The sequence below is a fragment of the Vipera berus genome (assembly GCF_964194415.1).
Source record: "Vipera berus genome assembly, chromosome: 1".
In the NCBI taxonomy this organism is placed as follows: Eukaryota; Metazoa; Chordata; class Lepidosauria; order Squamata; family Viperidae; genus Vipera; species Vipera berus.
The window spans coordinates 12,305,531-12,325,197 of record NC_138202.1 but is presented as its reverse complement, the minus strand read 5'-3'; the positions used below and the strand labels follow the sequence as shown (position 1 = coordinate 12,325,197).

General features: G+C 44.8%; 1 protein-coding gene across 1 annotated transcript in view; it reads left to right on the top strand.

Annotated features, from left to right (window-relative positions):
- Positions 1-4,070: 4,070 nt before the first annotated feature.
- Positions 4,071-19,667, top strand: part of GRIN3B (glutamate ionotropic receptor NMDA type subunit 3B) — a gene marked incomplete at its 5' end in the record, with an annotated part of 55,799 nt that continues 40,202 nt past the window's right edge. The window contains one exon of the mRNA XM_081313744.1: positions 4,071-4,571. Coding sequence (XP_081169870.1) covers positions 4,071-4,571 — 501 coding nt within the window. The remainder of the gene's footprint in view (positions 4,572-19,667) is intronic.

Here is a 19,667-nt window from a genome sequence, read left to right as displayed (position 1 = left end):
ATTAGTTTAAAAAAACAACTGAGCATTCCACATTAGGTCCAGGGAGAACTGAGTTCTAATCTTTCTTTAGATACAAATGCCAGCTAAGTGGTTTTGGGCCATCTACAAGTAGTCCTCCACTTATGACCACAATAGGCCCCAAAATTTATGCTGTTAAGTGAAACATTTGTTGAGTGAGCTTTGCCCCATTTTACAACCTTTCTTGGCACAGTTATTAAGTGAATCACTCCAGCTGTTACATTAGTAACATGGTTGTTAAGTGAATCTGGCTTCCCACATTGACCTTGCTTGTTACAAAAGCTGATCACATGATCCCAGGACATTTCAACTGTCATAAATGTGAATCAGTTGCCAAGCATCCAAATTTTGATCATGTGACCATGGAGATGCTGCAATGGTTGTAAGTGTGAAAAATGGTCATAAGTCACTTTTTCCCCAGTGCCGTTGTAGCTTTGAATGGTCACTAAATGTTGTAAGACAAGGACTACCTGTACTCTTTACTTTAATGAGACAGGGTAGTAAAAAAAAAACCTATCCCAGATGAAAGTATTGACAAATCACTTCTGAAAATGTTGCCAAGGAAACGACGTAGTCCTGTTATTACGGCCATCTGATTGATAAAAACAGAGTGCTGTTACATAATACTATTATTATAGGCTAAAGGATTTATTACACATTATTGATTCCCAGTTTTGAACAATCTGAATAAGGTGAAGCAAGCAGAAGAAAAAAAATTCAGAGAAGAGCAACTAAGATGATCAAAGGCCTGGAGGCTAAAACATATGAAGAACGGCTGCAGGACTTGGGTTTGGCTAGCTAGTCTAAAGAAAAGAAGAAATAGGGGAGACATGATAGCAGCGTTCCAGTATTTGAGGGGTTGCCACAAGGCAGAAGGGACCAGGTTGTTCACCAAAGCACCAGAGGGAAGGACGAGAAACAACGGTTGGAAACTGATCAAAGAGAGAAGCAACCTGGAATTAAGGAGAAACTTCCTGACAGTGAGGACAATCAACCAGTGGAACAACTTGCACTCAGAAATTGTGGGCGCTCAATCACTGGAGATTTTTTAAAAAGAGGCTAGACATTCTATTCTATCAAATGGCATTTAGTAAAACCAGCAGTCTATACCTATCATGCTTCTTTCCAAGCTGGACATTTTTACAGAAATATACAGGTTGTCCTCGACTTAGGGACACAAATGGTGCTGAAGCGACACTGGGACACTGCCAACGTCACATAAATACATGCTGGTTGCCAAGCGCCTGAATTTTGATCATGTGACCAAGGGGATGCTGTGACAGTCGTAAGTGCAAGGACCCATCGTAAGTCATTTCCTTCAGTGCTTTTGTAACTTTGAACGGCCGCTAAACAAGTGGTCATAAATCGAGGACTGCCTGCCTGTATAGGATATTATTCTTATAGTGTCATTCCAGACAACGATTGGCTCAGCTGCTGTGACATCATGGAACAATCCGACCATTCCTGAAAGGAGGAAGAATATTTATAGTCTAATATCTTCTGAAACGGCAGGGATAAACATCAATTTGGCTGGAATTCGAAAAGGTGAAAAAAATATATATGTGTGGAATGAGTTTTCAAAGATTTCATTTTACAGAGCAGTGAAAAAGACAAATGCTTGGGGGGAAAAATGGCTGCAGAAACTCCAGGAACAGAGACATTTTTAAAAAAAACCAACCCCAAATAGATTGCATTTCATTTCACTCAGTTTTGGGATTCTCCCAGCATTTTAATATTTTCTCCTGGTGCCGAAAATCTCTTGTTAGTTCCCGAAGGGCTTTTATGACAGCAAAGGGTACCCATACTGAAAATACAATTACTGTACCACCTTAAGTGAATTGATTTCCAAATAAAATGGCTTGGTTGATGGGGAGATGGAAATTTCAACAGTGATAGCTTATTAAAAGAAGAACGTGCTGTGAACATGGATTTTTGTGTGCAAAGGAGATGTATATATTTCTTACGCATGACTGTTCCAGTTATTTGCAAATCTGAATCCCACCCCTCACTCTTTGTGGTAAAACATTTCTTACCTGGTGTTCAGAGGTAGACTGCATCTAAATAAGGAGGTTCTTTTTTGTTGTTCTTGCCATGACTAATGCTCACTCTAGACCCCGTATCAATTATCCTCCACATGGGTATAGTTAGTAGTTGGATCTTGCACTGAATGACAAACTATGAGTCTATATAGGAATAATGGTTTGGAAAAAAATCATTTTATTGGTTAACATCAAGTGATGTTTCCTTTTGGCTCAAGCCGTTTCTTGGAAGTTGGAAACGATCGTCAAGACGGGGTGCAATGTAGCCGTCCTCTTAAGATTTCTTAACTTAATTAACTCTGGCTTTGGATAAAACAAGTATTTAGCGCATTATTTTATTTCCAACAATGCGGAGCTCGGAAAAATCAACCTTCCTTTATTTTTCCTTGGCGTTTATTGCTTAGAGATAGACTGCCTCTGAACAAGGAAGTTCCGTTTTGTTGCTACAGGCTAAAGCTCCTGACAAATCCATACTGTTGGCTGACACTTACCGAATCCGGTTCGAAACATTCCTCTTTCGCCCGCTTTCTTTCTACTCCACCTATGTTTTGAGGTGCTTCTCCTTTTTTTATTGCTCACATCAATGGACAAAGGCCCGTCCTCTCCGTCCCTCCCTGGCATCCTGGATCGCCCTTCCCTGCACTCTGCACGCCCTCAGAGATGCTCTGCACCGGCTCCGTGCTCTACTTTCCATCTGCCCCTCCGTCTGCTCGGAGCTCCGTCTCCTGCCCGTCCCGGCAGAAGATCCAAGCCACTGCTCTACTACCAGAAGGCAAAACAAGAAGCAACGGGTAGAAACTAACCAAGGAGAGAAACAACCTGGAATTCAGGAGAAACTTCCTAACTCTGAGGACAATTAACCAGTGGAACTACCTGCCTCCAGAAGTTGTGGGTGCTCCATCGCTGGAGGTTTTGAAGAAGAGACCGGACAGTCACTTGTCTGAAATTGTGGGGGTTGGACTAGAAGACCTCCAGGGTCCCTTCCAGCTCTATTCTGATTGATTGATTGATTGATTGATTGACTGACTGATCACTTCCTCCGCCACGTCCCGATAGCCCTTCTGGCCTCACCTCGTCTACTGCCGATCCCTGGCCACCTGTCTCCTCCGCCCTCTGTGCGCGCTCAGAGGCCGCGTGCTGAACCGATCGCCTTTCACTTTTTTCCCCCCTCTCCTGCTCGCTTTCGACGCGTCCTCATCGCTATGGCCCCTCTCTCCCCTCTCATCACTCGGGCGACCCATTTGAGAAGAAGCCCTTGTAAAGTCGCGTGCTTCACATAGAGACGGACACAGAGCTGGGGTAAAGATGAGTTTATTCTGAACAGAACGAACTGGGGAAACAGGGTAGCCTGGCGTCTATTTATACCTGCCCAGGTGGATGGCATCCAATCAGTTCAAACCTGGGCTTCCTGCCAATGCAGGTGACAATGGGTGTAGATCCTGGCTTCCCACCAGGCTGACCATGCCTGGGGCTGTCAACAGCTTAACTCATTAGGCTTATCCTGAGTGAGCAGTTATCGCCCGCGGAGCTGTCCAACCCCTCTGCTGATCTGCACCATCAGCCTCCTGCTGTGCTGTCCCTTTGTGTATGCTGGGAGGCATACACTGCAGCCCTCTGCCCAGCCAGGCGGCGATGCCACCCTGCCCAGAGGTGGCCGGGCGGCTCTCTCTCTCTCGGCCCAGCGACCCGCCTTCTTTTTTGGCGGGTCCCCGCCGCGTCCTGCGCCCCCAGTGGCCCAACCGCACCAAGGCAGCCTATCCCGGTCTTCGCCGGGAAAGCGAGCGCCAAGGCAGAGCGCAGAGCGCGCCCGGCCACTGGATCGGCTGCAGCTCAAGCAGCGCCCGGCTCCTTCCTCCTCCGCCCCCCGACGCTCCCATGGGCGGGCCCGGCCCGGCCTCTTCCCTCCCCTCCTAGGCGCCCCCAGCCCTCCTGCCCACCTAGGGGCCGAGGGGAGGGGGGCGGAGGGGCCGGGCGCCCCAAACTTTGCCCGCCCACGCCTCCCTGGCTTCCTCTATGGAGTTGCGCCGGGCGCTCCTCTGCTGCTGGTGCCTGGCGCTCCCCTGCAGCCTTTTGCTGCTGCTCCCGGCGCCGGGCCGGGGTCACCCTCAGCCCTGCCACATCCTGGCTCGGATCGGGCACACGGTGAGGCTGGGCGCCTTGCTGCCCCGCGGAGGAGGCGCGCAGAGCCGGGTGCGCAACGCCCTGGCTCGGGCCAGCCGCGCCGCCGCCGCCGCCCTGCCTTACAACCTCAGCCTGGAGGTCTTGCCCGGGGCTCCCCTCTATCGGGACCCGGCTTCGTTGGCGCGCTGGCTGTGCCAGGCGCTGGTGGTGCGAGGAGTCGCCGCCGTCCTCGCCTTTCCCGCCTCCCGCCGGGAGATGCTCCAGGTGGATTTCGCCGCCGCCTTTCTGGACATCCCCTTCATCAGCATCAGGCAGGAACCGGAGCAGGAGCAGGAGCCGGAGGAGCAGGAGGTCGACGATGTCGACGAGCGCTCCATGCCCTTCAGGACCCGGGTAAGCTTCCTTCGCCCTCCTTCTCTCTAGACTAGAGCCTCCACAGCCAGGGGCAGCCTGTCTTCCAGGGCTGCTGCCGAGGAAAAACAGCAGGGCAAGCCGTCGTCCAGTTTGAAGGACGCTAGAAGAAGCCTCCATGTGCAGGTGCAGTCTATCTTAGACCAGGTAGATTCCTGGGGAGGGAAGACTGGGCAATTTCTGATTGCGGTGGCCCTCTGGTTGACTCATGTGGTGCCCGGCTATTGTAAATGGAGTATTGTGATGATTGCTATTGATTTCCACATCCGTGAGCATTCATTCTTCAGGTTACCCGACTGCTAGAAAAATAGCAGCAGGAGAATTCTGTTGCCAGGGCTGTTTATCTTTAAACCATTATTTACTACTCCCCGTGAATTTCCATAGACATCAGCTGTCGACTTTCATCTGTTGGATTCAGGGAAGACCCTTCGAAGATCGTCATCCTATATTTAGGGCAATGGTACCTATTGTAACTCAGCTCATGCACTGTAGTTCTAGCCCTCCAGCAGATAAGCTACCCTTAGATATGGAAGCTCGCAAGAATTTACTCATTAACGCCCTCCAGTATGCAGAGTCAGAAAGAGACACCGGGGCAAAGAAATGTGTTGCCTTCCAGATGTTTTGGACTTCAGTTCCCAGCATCTTTTGCCAGTACACATCTGGGGAGCATCTGGTTGGGAAGATTGCAATAGCCATTTCTTGCTATGTATCTCATTTGGCAAAGAATAAATTATATGTGTCCTCATGTGGCTTTCCCATCTTCTACTAGGTGTGATAATTAAATGGAGCCTGAGAGTACAGTAGCAATCTGCCTCTGCCATTCCTGGGGACATCGCTTTCATTCCTTGCTTGTGGCGTTCTTGGAGTCATCCTCACTACCCAGTGTAGGGAAGTGGATGTTAAAATTTATTCATTAGGTAGTTTTTCTCTGTTACAGATCAAGGCAGCTCTTCTTCAGCCAACATGCACAGTGGGCTTCCTTATTCAGAGGCAATCTATCTAAATGTTAGGTGCTAGGATCTGGGGAGCCACCATGTTCAAAGGTGGTCTACCCATAAATAACGAGTCAAAGGAACTAGGGCACAGGTAAGAAGGAATATTGCAGGACACCAACTCTATTAGCTCTGGAATTGGTGAGAACTGGAGTCAGACATAAATCAATAAGATTGAAGATTTCTAATTTCTGGAAGATCAAATACTTTGGCCATCTAATGAGAAGGAAGGACTCACTGGAGAAGACCCTAATGCTGGGAAATATTGATGGCAAGAGAAGAAGGGGATGACAGAGAATGAGGTGGCTGGATGGAGTCACTGAAGCAGTAGGTGGGAGCTTAAATGGACTCCAGAAGATGGTAGAGGACAGGAAGGCCCTAGAGGAACGTTGTCCATGGGGTCGCGATGGGTCAGAGACAACTTCGCAGCTAACAACAACAACAACAATTTCTGGAAGAACATCTCACGATACATAGAACATAGGAAATGGTTGAATTTTGAGTTGTGTGGCTCAGTACAGCCTGTGTTAGCTCTTTGAGATTCCTGATGTACAGTATTGGGTTTCCCAGCCTTTCTTGGAAATGCTTGGACCTGAACTGGGAGGTTTTTCGAATGATGCTGTTGCTCTGATCTCAAAGCACAGGGTGCTTGTTGTAGCCTTAACGCTTCCTTAACTCTTAAGAGAGAAGATGGCAAGGAAGTAACAGGCAGCAGAGAGCAAGCAGAGCTGCTTAACTAATTCTTTGCATCAGTCTTCACACAAAAAGAAACTATAGCCCAACCTACCAAAAACATAAATGTAAAAGACGGACTAGAAATAAAAATTACAATAAGCAAGAAAATGGTTAGAGAAAACCTATCTGATCTTGATGAATATAAATCACCAGGACCTAATGGATTACATCCCACAGTTCTGAAGGAGCTGGCAGATGTTATCTCAGAACCATTGAACCATATCTTTCAAAAATCCTGGAACACCAGGGAATTACCTGAGGATTGGAAAAGAGCTGATGTATTTCCCATCTTCAAAAAAGGAAGAAAAAAAACAGACCCAGGAAACTACAGACCAGGCAGTCTAACATCAATATTTGGGAAAATTCTGGAAAAGATAATCCAAAAACAGATCTGTGAAACAAATAACATCTAGAAACAAATAAAGTTATAACTAAAAGCCAGCCTAGGTTTGTTAAAAGCAGATCACGCCAAACCAATCTTATTTCATTCTTTGACCAAGTAACTAAATTAGTAGACCAGCAAAATGCTGTGGACGTAGTATAGTTAGACTTCAGCAAGGCATTTGACAAAGTAGATCACAACCAGCTTGGTAAGCTAGAAAAATGTGGGACAGACAACATCACCACAGATGGATTTGTAACTGACTGACAAACGGTACTCAACAAGTCGTCCTTAATGGTACTACATCTACATGGAGGGAAGTAAGCAGTGGGGTACGACAAGTTTCTGTCTTACGCCCAGTACACTTCAATATCTTCATAAATGACTTAGATGAGGGAATTGAAGGGGAACTCATCTAATTTGCAGATGACACTAAGCTGGCAGGAATAGTCAACACCCCAGAAGACAAGCTCAGAATCCAAAAAGTTCTTGACAGACTTGAACAACGGGCCCCGTCCAACAAAATGATATTTAATGTGGAGAAAAGCAAGGTTTTACACGTAGGCAGGAGAAACCAAAGGTACGAGTACAGATTAGGCGAAACCTGGTTGAAAAATAGTGAGAGGGACCTTGGAGTCCTAATAGACGATCACTTAAATATGAGCCAGCAGTGTGCGGCAACATCCAAAAAAGGTAATACAATCCTTGGTTGTATAAACAGAGACACAGAATCAAAATCATGTAAAGTATTTGTACTGCTTTATAAAGCCTTAGTAAGGCTACACCTGGAATATTGCATCCAGTTTTGGTCACCACGTTACAAAAAAGATGTTGAGATTCTGGAAAAAGTGCAAAGAAGAGCAAATAAGATGATTGAAGGCCTGGAGACAAAAACGTGAAGAAGAGTTGCAGGAACTGGGTATGGCTAGTCTAGAGAAAAGAAGGACTAGGGGGCGACATGATAGCAGTATTCCAGTATTTGACAGGTTGTCCCAAAGAGGAGGGGATCCCCTTATTTTCCAAAGCACCAGAGGGCAGGACAATGGATGGAAACTAATCAAGGAGAGAAACAACTTGAAATTAAGGAGAAACTTCCTAACAGTGAGGACAGTTAACCAGTGGAACAGGTTTCCATCAAAAGCTGCGGCTGCTTCCTCACTCAAGGTTTTTAAGAAGAGACTTGACATGTTTTGTCTGAAATGGTATAGTAGTGTCTCCTGCTTGAGCAGGGGGTTGGACTAGAGGACCTCAAAGATCCCTTCCAGCTCTATTCTGATTCCCTTGATGATCCTATTCATTTAACATTTCAGGAGGGGACAAGAAGGCAAATTTCAAGTTATCTCCAATACCTGGTCCAGCATGTAAATTTCCCCTGTATAAGATGAGATTGTTTGAACCATAGACTGCCTTCCTCTCTGTTCTTGAATCACACACAAAGCTGTTGCAATTGGAGAGATAACGTTTCAGCCAAATGATGGTGTTTCCTCCCCCCTCGAATAACAGGTTCTAAAAAACCTTCTGTTTAAAAGCGCTGATGTCTTTGTTATTTTCATATTTGTTGCAAGCGGTTTGTATTTTGCACAACAAAGGGAGTTTTCCAAAAAGTGGAAGTTTTGGTTCTCTGCCACTGTAAGCTGGGTTCCAGTGGATCATTGTTCCTCTTAGCAATTGCTATTCCACGCAGGGATCTAGGGATCCTTTTTTTTTTTTGCTGTGCCTTCTGCCTTTCTTCCTCAACGTACAGCTACTCCAAGTCAGGGGTCCCAAAAAAATTAGGTGCTGCCTATATTTAGATTTAGGTTTTTAAAAAGAAAGCATACACATTTGTTAGACCTTTGTAAAGGAAAGCTGTTTTTTTTCTATCTCACATACAGTAATTATTCTGTTTAATAGATGAGAATATAAATAGCTCAGGATTTAACAGTGGAGTTCTCGGTGTTCAATGAGTTTGGTTATTTGCTTGCAGAAGTTACGTTATCCATCTAGGTAACATCATCAGTGTGAGTGAGTGTATACATATATACACTCCTTCCTGTTCATATACAGTAGCTTGCCCTGCTAGTGTTGGTGGCCCTGTTGTCTTCTTCTGGTGGTTCCTTGGTCGGGGTATTATTTTCTGTTCAGTTGTTTGTCTGCTATCAATCCTTGTTTATCTGGTGTTGGAGAGAACATGTCAGTGGTCTTTTTGTTTCCTTCTGAGCTGTTTCATTGCCTCTTGAATGGTATGTAAATGTGATTTATCTCTATGTGTCTGTTGATGGATATCTAACAGAGTATGGAATGACAGCAGCTTCTGAGATATTTTAGGGACAGAAATAGGTTTCTTCTGCAACTGTGCAGCTGCAGGTATGTAGATGCAGATGTGTGCCATTCTTATAGCCCTTTCCCACTTGTGAACTCTCCCTTGCCTCCTAATAGAGCAGACCACTCCTCTTTTATCTTCACAACAACCTTGCAAGGTAGGCTGAAGCGTAATCACTGGCTCATGTCCAATCAGTGAAACTGATTTCAGAGCTGGGATTTTGGCCTGTTGTTTCTCAGTTCCACCTCTCAAGAGAGTGAGCATCGAGATCAGAAGTGTCCAGCCTTAACAAGTTTAAGACTTGTAGACTTCAATTCCCAGACTCCCCAGCTAGCCTTGCTGGCTAGGGATTCCTGGGAGTTGAAGTCCACAGGTCTTAAACTTGCCAAAGTTGGACACCCCAACCTTGATCTAGGTGTTATTCTGCAGTGGCATACAGAAATCCCTCCTTGTGGCCCAATTTACAACTGGAGCATTCCCCAAGGCTAGAAATAAAGCTTCTCAGGGATCAAGGTTCTGTGCAAAAAACCCCCCAAAAACGGGGTTGGTAGTGAAGCCCTCTTTTGAACCATGTCCACTTTTATTGGCACATGGCCACTTTGCTTTAGCCCTGCTGGTTTTTGTGTAACACTCCCTGTCCTCTGCCGCTCTGCAGTAGCCTGCAGATGATAGTTAAGAAATGGGTTGGGTTTGTAAAGCCAAGGAGGGCGGGGAAGCTGCTTGCAAACAGGGGGGAGGAAGCTCCTCAAGATACACCAGGTACCCAAAGCTGAGGTCGTTGGCACCCATGGCTGGCACAATTAAAGCAACTAGGGTATCTTGGAACAATGAGATCAACCATGCATAGTTTTACCCATTCCATCGTGTGCCATCCAGCTAAAACACTATTTGGAGGAACAAACAGAGTTCCTGGAATCTCCAATGTCCCCTTTTTCCCCTTCAGGAAATTATTTACAGATTAAATTGGCTTACAAGGTCATGTCGAGATTCCAAAGGGGGATTCCCCCCCTTTTTTCAAATCACATCCTATTGATCAGATTCGAACGCATCCTTTGCTCCTTGTCTCCTTCAGCTCCCGGCAAGTAATTTCTCCAGCAGGCCATCTGTATTTCATATTCAGGCTCAGCGAAAACCAATTTCCTGCTGGCACATGCTGGCACATCGGTGGGAGAAAAAAAGGCACAGTCAGAACGAAAAGCTTGTGTGGAGTTTGCGTTTAAAACCTGGGGGCATTTCACTTGTTCTCAGCCTGCTGGTCCTTACAGCTGGACATCTCCGAGGATCAGCAATTGCGGCTATGATAGTATTAGAGAGCCCTGGAGATTTTTACTCATCCCTGTGAAACGATTGGTGTCTCCAGGAGCCGGAGAAAGCCTCTGGAAAGCGAACTGATCTAGCAAATTGTCATTTGCCGAGATCTGGATGGTTTCAGCTCCGTTTAAATGGATGCTTTAGGCTCGGAGCACTTTACACCTTAATTCCAGTTGAGAGACTGGAATTGCAAGCGGAGAATTGGTAGGAGAGGTGCGAGATATAAATAGAGCATGAAAAGAGAGTGGAGCAGCCGTAATGAACTGTAGAAAGTGGCTGGGTGAACTTTCCCAGTCTGGTGAGCTCCAGATAGGTTGGGACTGCAACTCCCAGTATTCCCTACCTGGCACAGACACTAGGGATTCTGGGAGTAGTAGTTCCACGACACCTAGGGTGCTGGGGTGGGAAAGGCTCAGGCTGGACCATCAGAGGATGCTGGGGTAATTCTTATTGAATCTTCATCTGTGGAATTCTATAGATTGGGATACTGACTTTATACTATCACCACCGTGCTAAGAAGTCCTTGTAGTACTGGGGACAGGAATTACGCAGTGCAAGGGATTTGTGCTAATCCATTATGAGTTTCCCCAACTCAGTGCATCTGGGAAGCAATTCAGTTTGCCTGTGTCAATATCAGGCATCCAGATCAATTAGGACAGCTTAGTTTCTCAACCTTGGCAACTTTAAGAGGTGTGGACTTCAGCCCCCAGAATTCCCTAGCCAGCATGCTCCCATTTGGGGAATTCTGGGGATCTGAAGTCAACACCTCTTAATTACACAGTGGGAGATTCTTTGCCTCTAGTTTCAGCTACGGTGTCAGCTTGACTAAAGATTTAAAAAGGTATTGGTGAAGAATTACATTCTGCCAGTGATAAATGGATCCTCCAAGCATAATAATAGTATACTGTACCTAAGTGACAAAAGAAGGAGTAAGTTGCATTTTTATATCCTAGAAGAAACAGTGTGCTATTCTTGATGGATCTTTGATCTGCTTAAGGAAGGCGTTGCTTGATTTCTGGGGACCTCCAGAAGTATTCTGATATGTTCGTTATTTGTTAATATGAAACAAATAACAAAAAATTGTTAAAGTCCTTGTCTTTCTCTTTTGAAAGTAATCGACTGAAAAATGCAACAGCAGAGATTGGCACTTGAGAATGACCACATTTCAGGGTCTTTAAAGTGTTCTGATTGTTGTGCGATCTTAGCGCACTTACGACAACTTTATAAAGTTGTCCAGCAGTATAATAATCCCCCTATTGTGAAAGGGTTCATTTCTTTGGAAAATCAAAGATGGGAAGATTTCTGATTTGCAGATTGACAGACAGGTCAGAGACTTGCATCAAGTTTCAGCATGTTGAGTTTTTCTAAAGCTTCCTTTGCAATTAAATCAAGTAACAGAATGTTGGACACCCGATAGAGAGATGGACTGCATTCACACATTGAGCTCAACCCAAATTTTCTGGGTTGCATAATTATCAACCAAACAATAGGCTGTGTTATGCAGCATGCTAAGCCACGTGCATACAAACTGATCCAGGTTTAAAACCTACTTGCGTGCATCTGTGCCAATGCAATCTCTGAGTCTCGAGCTGACTTGGTGAAGCGTGTTGTACAAACACAGCTACTGCTGGTTAAAGCAGGTTGCCAGGTAGCAGATTGTAAAAATGAATTATCATACTCTAAATTAGCTTGCAATTTTCCTGTCTGGCATTATAAAGAAAAATAGAGCCTGTCCTATTGTGTGGGCATCCGTCATCTCTTACTAATCAACAAAAGCAGGCGGGCGATATTGATTTCGTATGGAAAAGATCCCAGTATTGTAGCAATACCATCAATTACATTTCGGAGTGCTTAAAAGTACAGGTAGTTCTCAATTTACAACCAGTTTAGGGGCTGTTCGAAGTTACAACAGCACTCAAAAAAGTGACGTATGACCATTTTTCACTCTTATGACCATTGCAGCATCTCCACAGTCACGCGATCAAAATTCAAGCGCTTGGCAACTGGCATGTATTTATGACACTTGCACTGATCTTGCTTGGCAATGGAAATTTTGAGGTCACTTGTGGTCATAAATTGAGGACCCTTGCCCCAAAGACATAGCCAACAACTGCCCTTTGTTTTAAGCCACATTTAGGGGGTCAAAGGTTTTGCAAAGGGACATTTGCCTAGCAGATTTAGTTAGGATTATTTTAATGAAGTTAGATCATTAGAAGTGTTTAATAGTTTCCTTCTCTCTTCCTCCCTTCCTCCACTTTTTGGAGCTGTCAGCTGTCCTAAATGACGCAGAAGACACAAGTGTTAGGGGTTTTTTGTTCCTCCATAAATAGAAACAGAATTACAATCCACAACTTTTTGAGGGGGTTTTTTTTTTGACAACGGTCCCTTGTGTCGTGAAAAATACCTCCATTACAGAGGAGATAAGTTCTGGATACAAGGTAAAATTATGTTACAGATTTCTTCCCTAGCAGCAAATGAAAGATGAGTCAAAACCTTAGTAAGTTCAGAAGTAGACCCAGACCAGTGCAGTTGAGGAAAAGTTTAGCATTAAGTTTGGGTCAGGTGCAGGGGTTCTTCTGCAGGGCTAAGGTGAAAAAAGTGTCAGCCAAAACTGACATTTTAAAAAAAAAAATTGCATTGTGATTGCGCCTACAGTTTGTAAAAGCTTCTCCTCCCCCCAAACAAAAATCAAATCAACTCTTTCTGCTAGTTTTTATATCATTTCATATCATAATATTTTTGTATTTATATCATAATATGTTTGTATTTATATCATGCCTCCTTAAGTAACACCAGCTGCCTGCAATTAGTGCAGGTTCGAGTCCCACCAGGCTCAAGGTTGACTCAGCCTTCCATCCTTCCGAGGTAGGTAAAATGAGGACCCAGATTGTTGGGGGCAATTAAGCTGACTTTGTAATAATGCCGCTTGGGGTGTGTGTGAAAGCCCTAATAAGCAGGCATATACATAGAATGAAGGCTACTGCTAAGCTTGTAAGCCGCCCTGAGTCTTCGGAGAAGGGCGGGATATAAATGGAATTAAAATAAAAATAAATAAATAAATAATATTTTTGTTCCACTTTCCCTTTGAGGGCATTTTATTAGGAATAGCGATATCTCAGTTCTGCTTTTTCCCTCTCTTGTTCTTTGTTGGTTGGACTTTGAGTGAGTTCAGGCTGAAAAATGTACCTGTTTTGTCAATGTAAATCCACTCCACTTCTGTTCAAGCAGCCATTTGCCAAATGCTCTTGTGATTCCGTCCTTATTGCATTATACTCCATTCTCACTCTTGAGACTTAAATCAACATCCCAGAGTGGGACACCTCTGATTTTATTCTCATAACAACAAACCTAAGAGGGAGATAGGACTGCAGTAGTGGCGACTATCTATAGCTCGGGTGGAGGATGAGGGTGGAAGTTCATTCTCCGAGCTTGAGGGTTGGTTTCCAAACATTTTGTTACTAGGCTAGGTAACATCTTCGGCAGAGTTAAAGGGATGTTAGTGTGGGTGTTCTTCTGTTAATAAGTGCCTCAGGTGTGGGTGTGTCCAAAAAGAGTCTTTTTGATGGGTCAGGTGTGAATCATCAGTTAGAGAAGAGGTCCCCAACCTTTTGAGCACCAGGGACCGTTTCCATGGAGAGAGGTTTTTCTACGGACCGGAGGGGGCATCTTTTCATGTACTGCCTGCATCCTGCGGATGGGGCTTTGCTTGTTTGCATGGAGCAGTTTCTGGCATGCTGCGGCCCACTGCCAGTCCACAGACTGGGGTATGGGGAGCCCTGAGTTAGAGGTTTGTGATGGGTTGTTCAACATAGCAGAATTAACTGAGTTGGAAGTGACCTTGGAGGTCTTCTAGTCCAATCCTCTGCTTAAACAGAAAATCCTATACCATTTCAGACGAATGGTTGTCCAGCCTCTTCTTAAAAACCTCCAGTGTTGCAGCACCCACAACCTCTGGAGACAAGTCGTTCCACTGATCAATTGTTCTAAATTTCTGTCAGGAAATTTCTCCTTAGTTCTAGGTCGCTTCTCTCCTTGATTAACGTCCTAGGAAAGCTCTCACTCTAAAATCGGCTTACCTTCAATGTTCGTGGGCTCACGTTCCAATGTTTTACAACGCAAGGATTCACCAGTCCCATCGATCCATACGTACGTAGCTTGCACCTTGTCACCCTGAGGCAGCTTCATATACATTTGTTTTGTAGTTTTGCTCAAATGGGAACTTGCAGAGGTGGGCCACGGTTGCACGGTTGTATCTCCTACCATCGGGTAGGAGATACAGAAGTATAGCCATCCATACCAACTGAAGAACAGCTTCTATCCATAGGCTGTCAGGCTCCTGAATGGGAAATAACTCTATGTATGATTGACTTGTGAGGCTGGTGTGTTGTGCAATTAGCTCACATGGTGTAACAAGATGGTGGGTTTGTTGTCACTGTGAGTTGTGGGGAGGGGGCACGAAGGGAGGCTCAGCCAATCTCACTGTACACATGTTGTACTTTGACAATAAAGCTTCATTCATTCACAGTTGTTCCTGAAGTTCTGCAAGACGATGTCCGTCATCGAGAAAAAGGTTCAATGGTGGGAGGCAGGTGGAATCACAAGGAACTGGCAAGCTGACCACTAAAGAGGGTCAGCCGTGCTCGGGTTTTGGGATGGGGAGGTCACATCCGGTCAGGGTCTTTGGGAGGTGAACTGCTGGTAGTGGTGGGGGGGGCTTATGTGGGTTGGTTGAGGGTCGGTGCTGTCCCTGGTTGGCTGTGCAGTTGATTTGGATTCTGAGGGCTTCATAGGCCGAGGGTTCTGACTTGAAGCTTGGCCCTCGTGTCCTTGTCCACTTAACCATTATAACACCTTGGCTTTAAAAACATTGGGGTGAAGGGAGGTGAATAGAATGAGGGGAATAAATGTATTTAGTTGGTCAAGGTCTGTGCTTTTTTTTTAAAAAAAAGAAAGAAAATGCATTATTTTCTAAACTTAGCAGAAAGGTAACCGTGGAGGATGAGTAACCGCTGAGTTTAGTAGGTTATTTTCTTAAACAAGGTTTCAGCTTCCATTAGCTATCTGTTTCTCTTTTCCACGGCATCTTTGCAAAACTCCCAACAGCATCATGCACGGAGAAACTGAAATTGCAAAGATGCATTTCTTAAGTGGGGAAAAAAGTCTGGTTCTGGAGCTCAGCCACTTGATCTCCTCTTGTGATCTGCTTTCAGAAAGACTTATAATAATTTCATGATTTTCAGGCAAGGATCTGGGTACCCTAGAGATCTCCTGGGTTCTTTTACGTGGTGTTTCAATTAACCATTGCTGTCTTGTGTGCATATAGGCAGAAGGGATACAGGTAGTCCTCGACTTAGAACAATTCATTTGGTGACCGTTCAATGTTAGAACGACATTGGAAAAAGTGACACATGACCGTTTTTCATACTTATGACCGTTGCAGCATCCCCATGGTCATGTGATCAAAATTCAGGTGCTGGGCAACTGATTTATATTTATGAGTGTTGCAGTGTCCTGAGGTCATGTGATGACTTTTTGTGAACTTCTGTCAAGCAGAAGTCAATGGGGAAGTCAGATTCACTGAACAAACGTGTTGCTAACTTAACAGCTGCAGTGGTTCACTTAACAACTGTGACAAGAGAGGTCGTAAAGCAGGGCAAAACTCACTTAACTGTTTAGCTTAGCAATAGAAATTTTGAGCTCAATTGTGATCGTAAGTAGAGGACTGCCTGCATTGGAAACAGGCTAGGAATGGAACAGGCCATTAATCACCTCCTGAGATTCTGCATCAAATTAGAGGGCACAAAAATGAGACAGGAGATTTTTCTAAATTTCCCCAGGAGGAGAACTTCTCCAACAGTTCCTTAAGGGTGAAGAAGTTCTGTTACTGCTTTTGGAGAAATCCCACTGGAAAAGTTTCCTTAGGGTTTAATGGAAATAGGAGAAATCAAGTGCCTGCAAAATAATTTTACAGTATAAGCCAGACCATATACTTGCTCATTCACTCACGCATGCACACACACACACACACACACACATGCGCACACACAAATCCCTTGACTGCCTTATCACACAATAAAAAAACACCACATTCCATGCATAAAATCTCTGAAAGCAAATTGGTTGGCAAATGCTCTTTCATCTGACTTAATAAGAACTGATAGGAGAAGCATGCAGAATTGCTTGGTTTTATCTATCTGTATAGTAGGGACGCGGTGGCTCAGTGGGTTAGGACGCTGAGCTTGTCGATCAGAAGGTCGGCAGTTTGGCGGGTCGAATCCCGAGTGCCGCGTAACAGAGTGAGCGCCTGTTACTCGTCCCAGCTTCTGCCCACCTAGCAGTTTGAAAGCACGTAAAAATGCAAGTAGAAAAATAGGGACCACTATGGTGGGAAGGTAACAGCGTTCCGTGCGCCTTTGGCGTCTAGTCATGCCGGCCACATGACCACGGAGACGTCCTCGGACAAACGCTGGCTCTTTGGCTATGAAACGGAGATGAGCACCGGCCCCTAGAGTCGGAAACGACTAGCACGCATGTGCGGGGGAACCTTTACCTTTACCTTTTTTTATCTATCTGTATACTACTAAAACTCTTGTCGTGACCTTTAACTGGATGAAATAGAGCATCATAGGGCAACATTTTTTGAACCAAAGTACCTAAAATGGGATGACTTGTAAAATTCATCCAAAATTTGGAATGTATAATTCCTGAGGGAATTCCACACTGCTTCAGTTTGACTGGCTGCTGCTGTGGTGTTGTGATCTTCATTTTCAACATTCCGTGACAGTTTCCCAGACACTCTAGCAATCCTTCACTCCCTTCCCTACCTATCAGCAGCCACCTACCTGCCCGCTGGAAAGGTAAAGGGAGGGAGGAATAGCTGTGTAACTCATGAAAATATATACCTTTTAATAAAATGTGTTAAGTCTGAAAACATACTTCGCCAAAATGCTACTACAAAGGTGCTACTCCTGACCTTTCGTAAACACAATTCGTGTTAGAACTAGACAATCTGTGCCCCACTGGGTAATCATTTCAGAGATAGTTCCCTATTTAAACAGAAACAGAATGACCAAGGGCAGGCAAAAAAAGTCATGGAGGCAGGAATGACTTCCGACTTCCTGCTGATTCCCCATGAAATTTCCTTGTGGGAATCTGACAGGGAGCATTCCTTCCTTCCTTCCTTCCTTCCTTCCTTCCTTCCTTCCTTCCTTCCTTCCTTCCTTCCTTCCTTCCTTCCTTCCTTCCTTCCTCAGATGCAGTTTTTAACCCACATGGACTAAAGCTGTCAAAGCATTCAGAATCTGTCAATGGAACCAGGATGGAGAGTCACCTTTTGCTGCATGAAAGCCCTAGATTCATCTGGCTGTGCATGCACACACACACACACACACACACACACACACACACACACACACAAACACAATCTGCAGTGTCCCCTAGATGACAAGTAACCTTCAGATTCCTTCCTTCCTTCTTCCCTCCCTCCCTCCCTCCCTCCCTCCCTCTTTCTCCCTCCTTCCTTCCTTCCTTCCTTCCTTCCTTCCTTCCTTCCTTCCTTCCTTCCTTCCTTCCTTCCTTCCTTCCTTCCTTCCTTCCTTCCTTCCTGGAGCTTCATCCAATTATACTGCTGAATTTCCCCAAACCTTTGCATATCATTCCATCCTATACATTCCAAGATCACCTGCCCCAAAACAAGACAACTAGGAGGCACCAATGTCAGTTCAGAGATTCATTCGGTCCTAGTAGCCAACCTCCTCCCTGGCACCACCCTTGGCCCTTTGACACAAGCCTTTAATCAACTAATTATTTCTGCTGTGAATACCAGCCATTCTCTTTGGCCCACTCACTGGCTTCAGCAAAATGCTTCCAAGCATACCATCTGCTTTCTGTCTTACCCTGGTTTGCAAAGTGCTTTGTGGGCATATCTGCTTAGCATGGCTTTGAGTTGTGGTAAATGCCTTAGTCATTCCCATTTTTTACAAACAAGAAAGCTGAGGATCAGCGAGAGGAAACAGAAGTTGGAGGTGCAATTTGATGATACAAAGCAGTCTTTGTGGTATCCAGGTGATTGAGGAGCCTTCTGGCCATAGAAGGAGGGATGCGTTTGCTAAAAAGCAAGAAAGAGGGCTAACTGTACTTTGGACTTTGACGGATCACTCTGCTTGTTGAGATGTCTTTTTTAAAAAATAAACAAAAAACAAACCAACCCAACATGCAAATCCCTGAAGAATGGGGTCTAGTACTGCCTCTGATTTGAAACTCAAATTGCAAGCACAAAAAGAGTACAGGAAAAACGCCAAATCGTGACAAACGGGGGAAAAAGGAGAATTGTCATGCTGTGCAGAACTACAAGAGATCTCGCATGAATAAAAAAATAAGGGAGCACCTTTTACGTTGAAAACACAAGCCCAATAAAGACTGAGCTCATGGAATTGTTTAGAAAAAAATGACAGTTAAGTAATGTTGAATTGTGGAGGAATGTGTGACTGGTGGAGATCCAAAACGGAGCTTCCCAATCCAATGGCTGTCTACCACTGTGTTCAATTTCTATTAGTATTTGCTTTTTTAAAGTGTTGTTTGGGGGGGGATTCTTCCTTAGAATCTGGAGACAAAAGATTGGGCCAGGTGGATCAAATCCAGCCAAGCAATTCATTTGTTTATGGCTAGGCCACAAATCTCTGTCAATTTGTCCTCTCCTTGCCTGAAGCTCTGTAGGCGGATAGAAACTCCAAGTTATTTTGGCTAATAATTATTTGGGGGGGCGGGGGGGTTAGAAATGCAGGCTGGGTATTTTGCATTTTTTCTGCCTCAGATCAAAAGCAGAATAACATAGCTGGAAGGGACCTTAGAGGTCTTCTAGTCTACCCCGCCCCCAGCGAAGCAGGAAACCCTGTACTATTTCAGACAAATGGTTGTCCAATCTCTATAAAAGCTATAAATGATGATTGGAGTTGGAGAGAAGGTTTATCACTAGCTTGTATTTCTGCATCCCATTCTTGGTCAGGCAGGTACGACACGATGGCAGCTAACCAGCTGGTGGTTTCCAGAAAGTTCTTCTTTTTTCATTTTTGGAAGAGAAAAGGGTCTTACAGGTAGTCCTCGAATTACGACCACAACTGATCCCAAAATTTTTGTGGCTAAGCAAGACGGTTGTTTAGTAAGTTTTGCCCCATCTTACAACCTTTCTTGTTACAGTTGTAAAGTGAATCCCTGCAGTTGTTAAGTTAGTCGTTGACTTCCCTCCTTGACTTTGCTCGTCAGAAGGACCCAAAAGGAGATCACATGATCCCTGGACACTGCAACTGTCATAAGATACATGCCAGTTGCCAAGCCTCTGAATTTTGATCATGTGACGC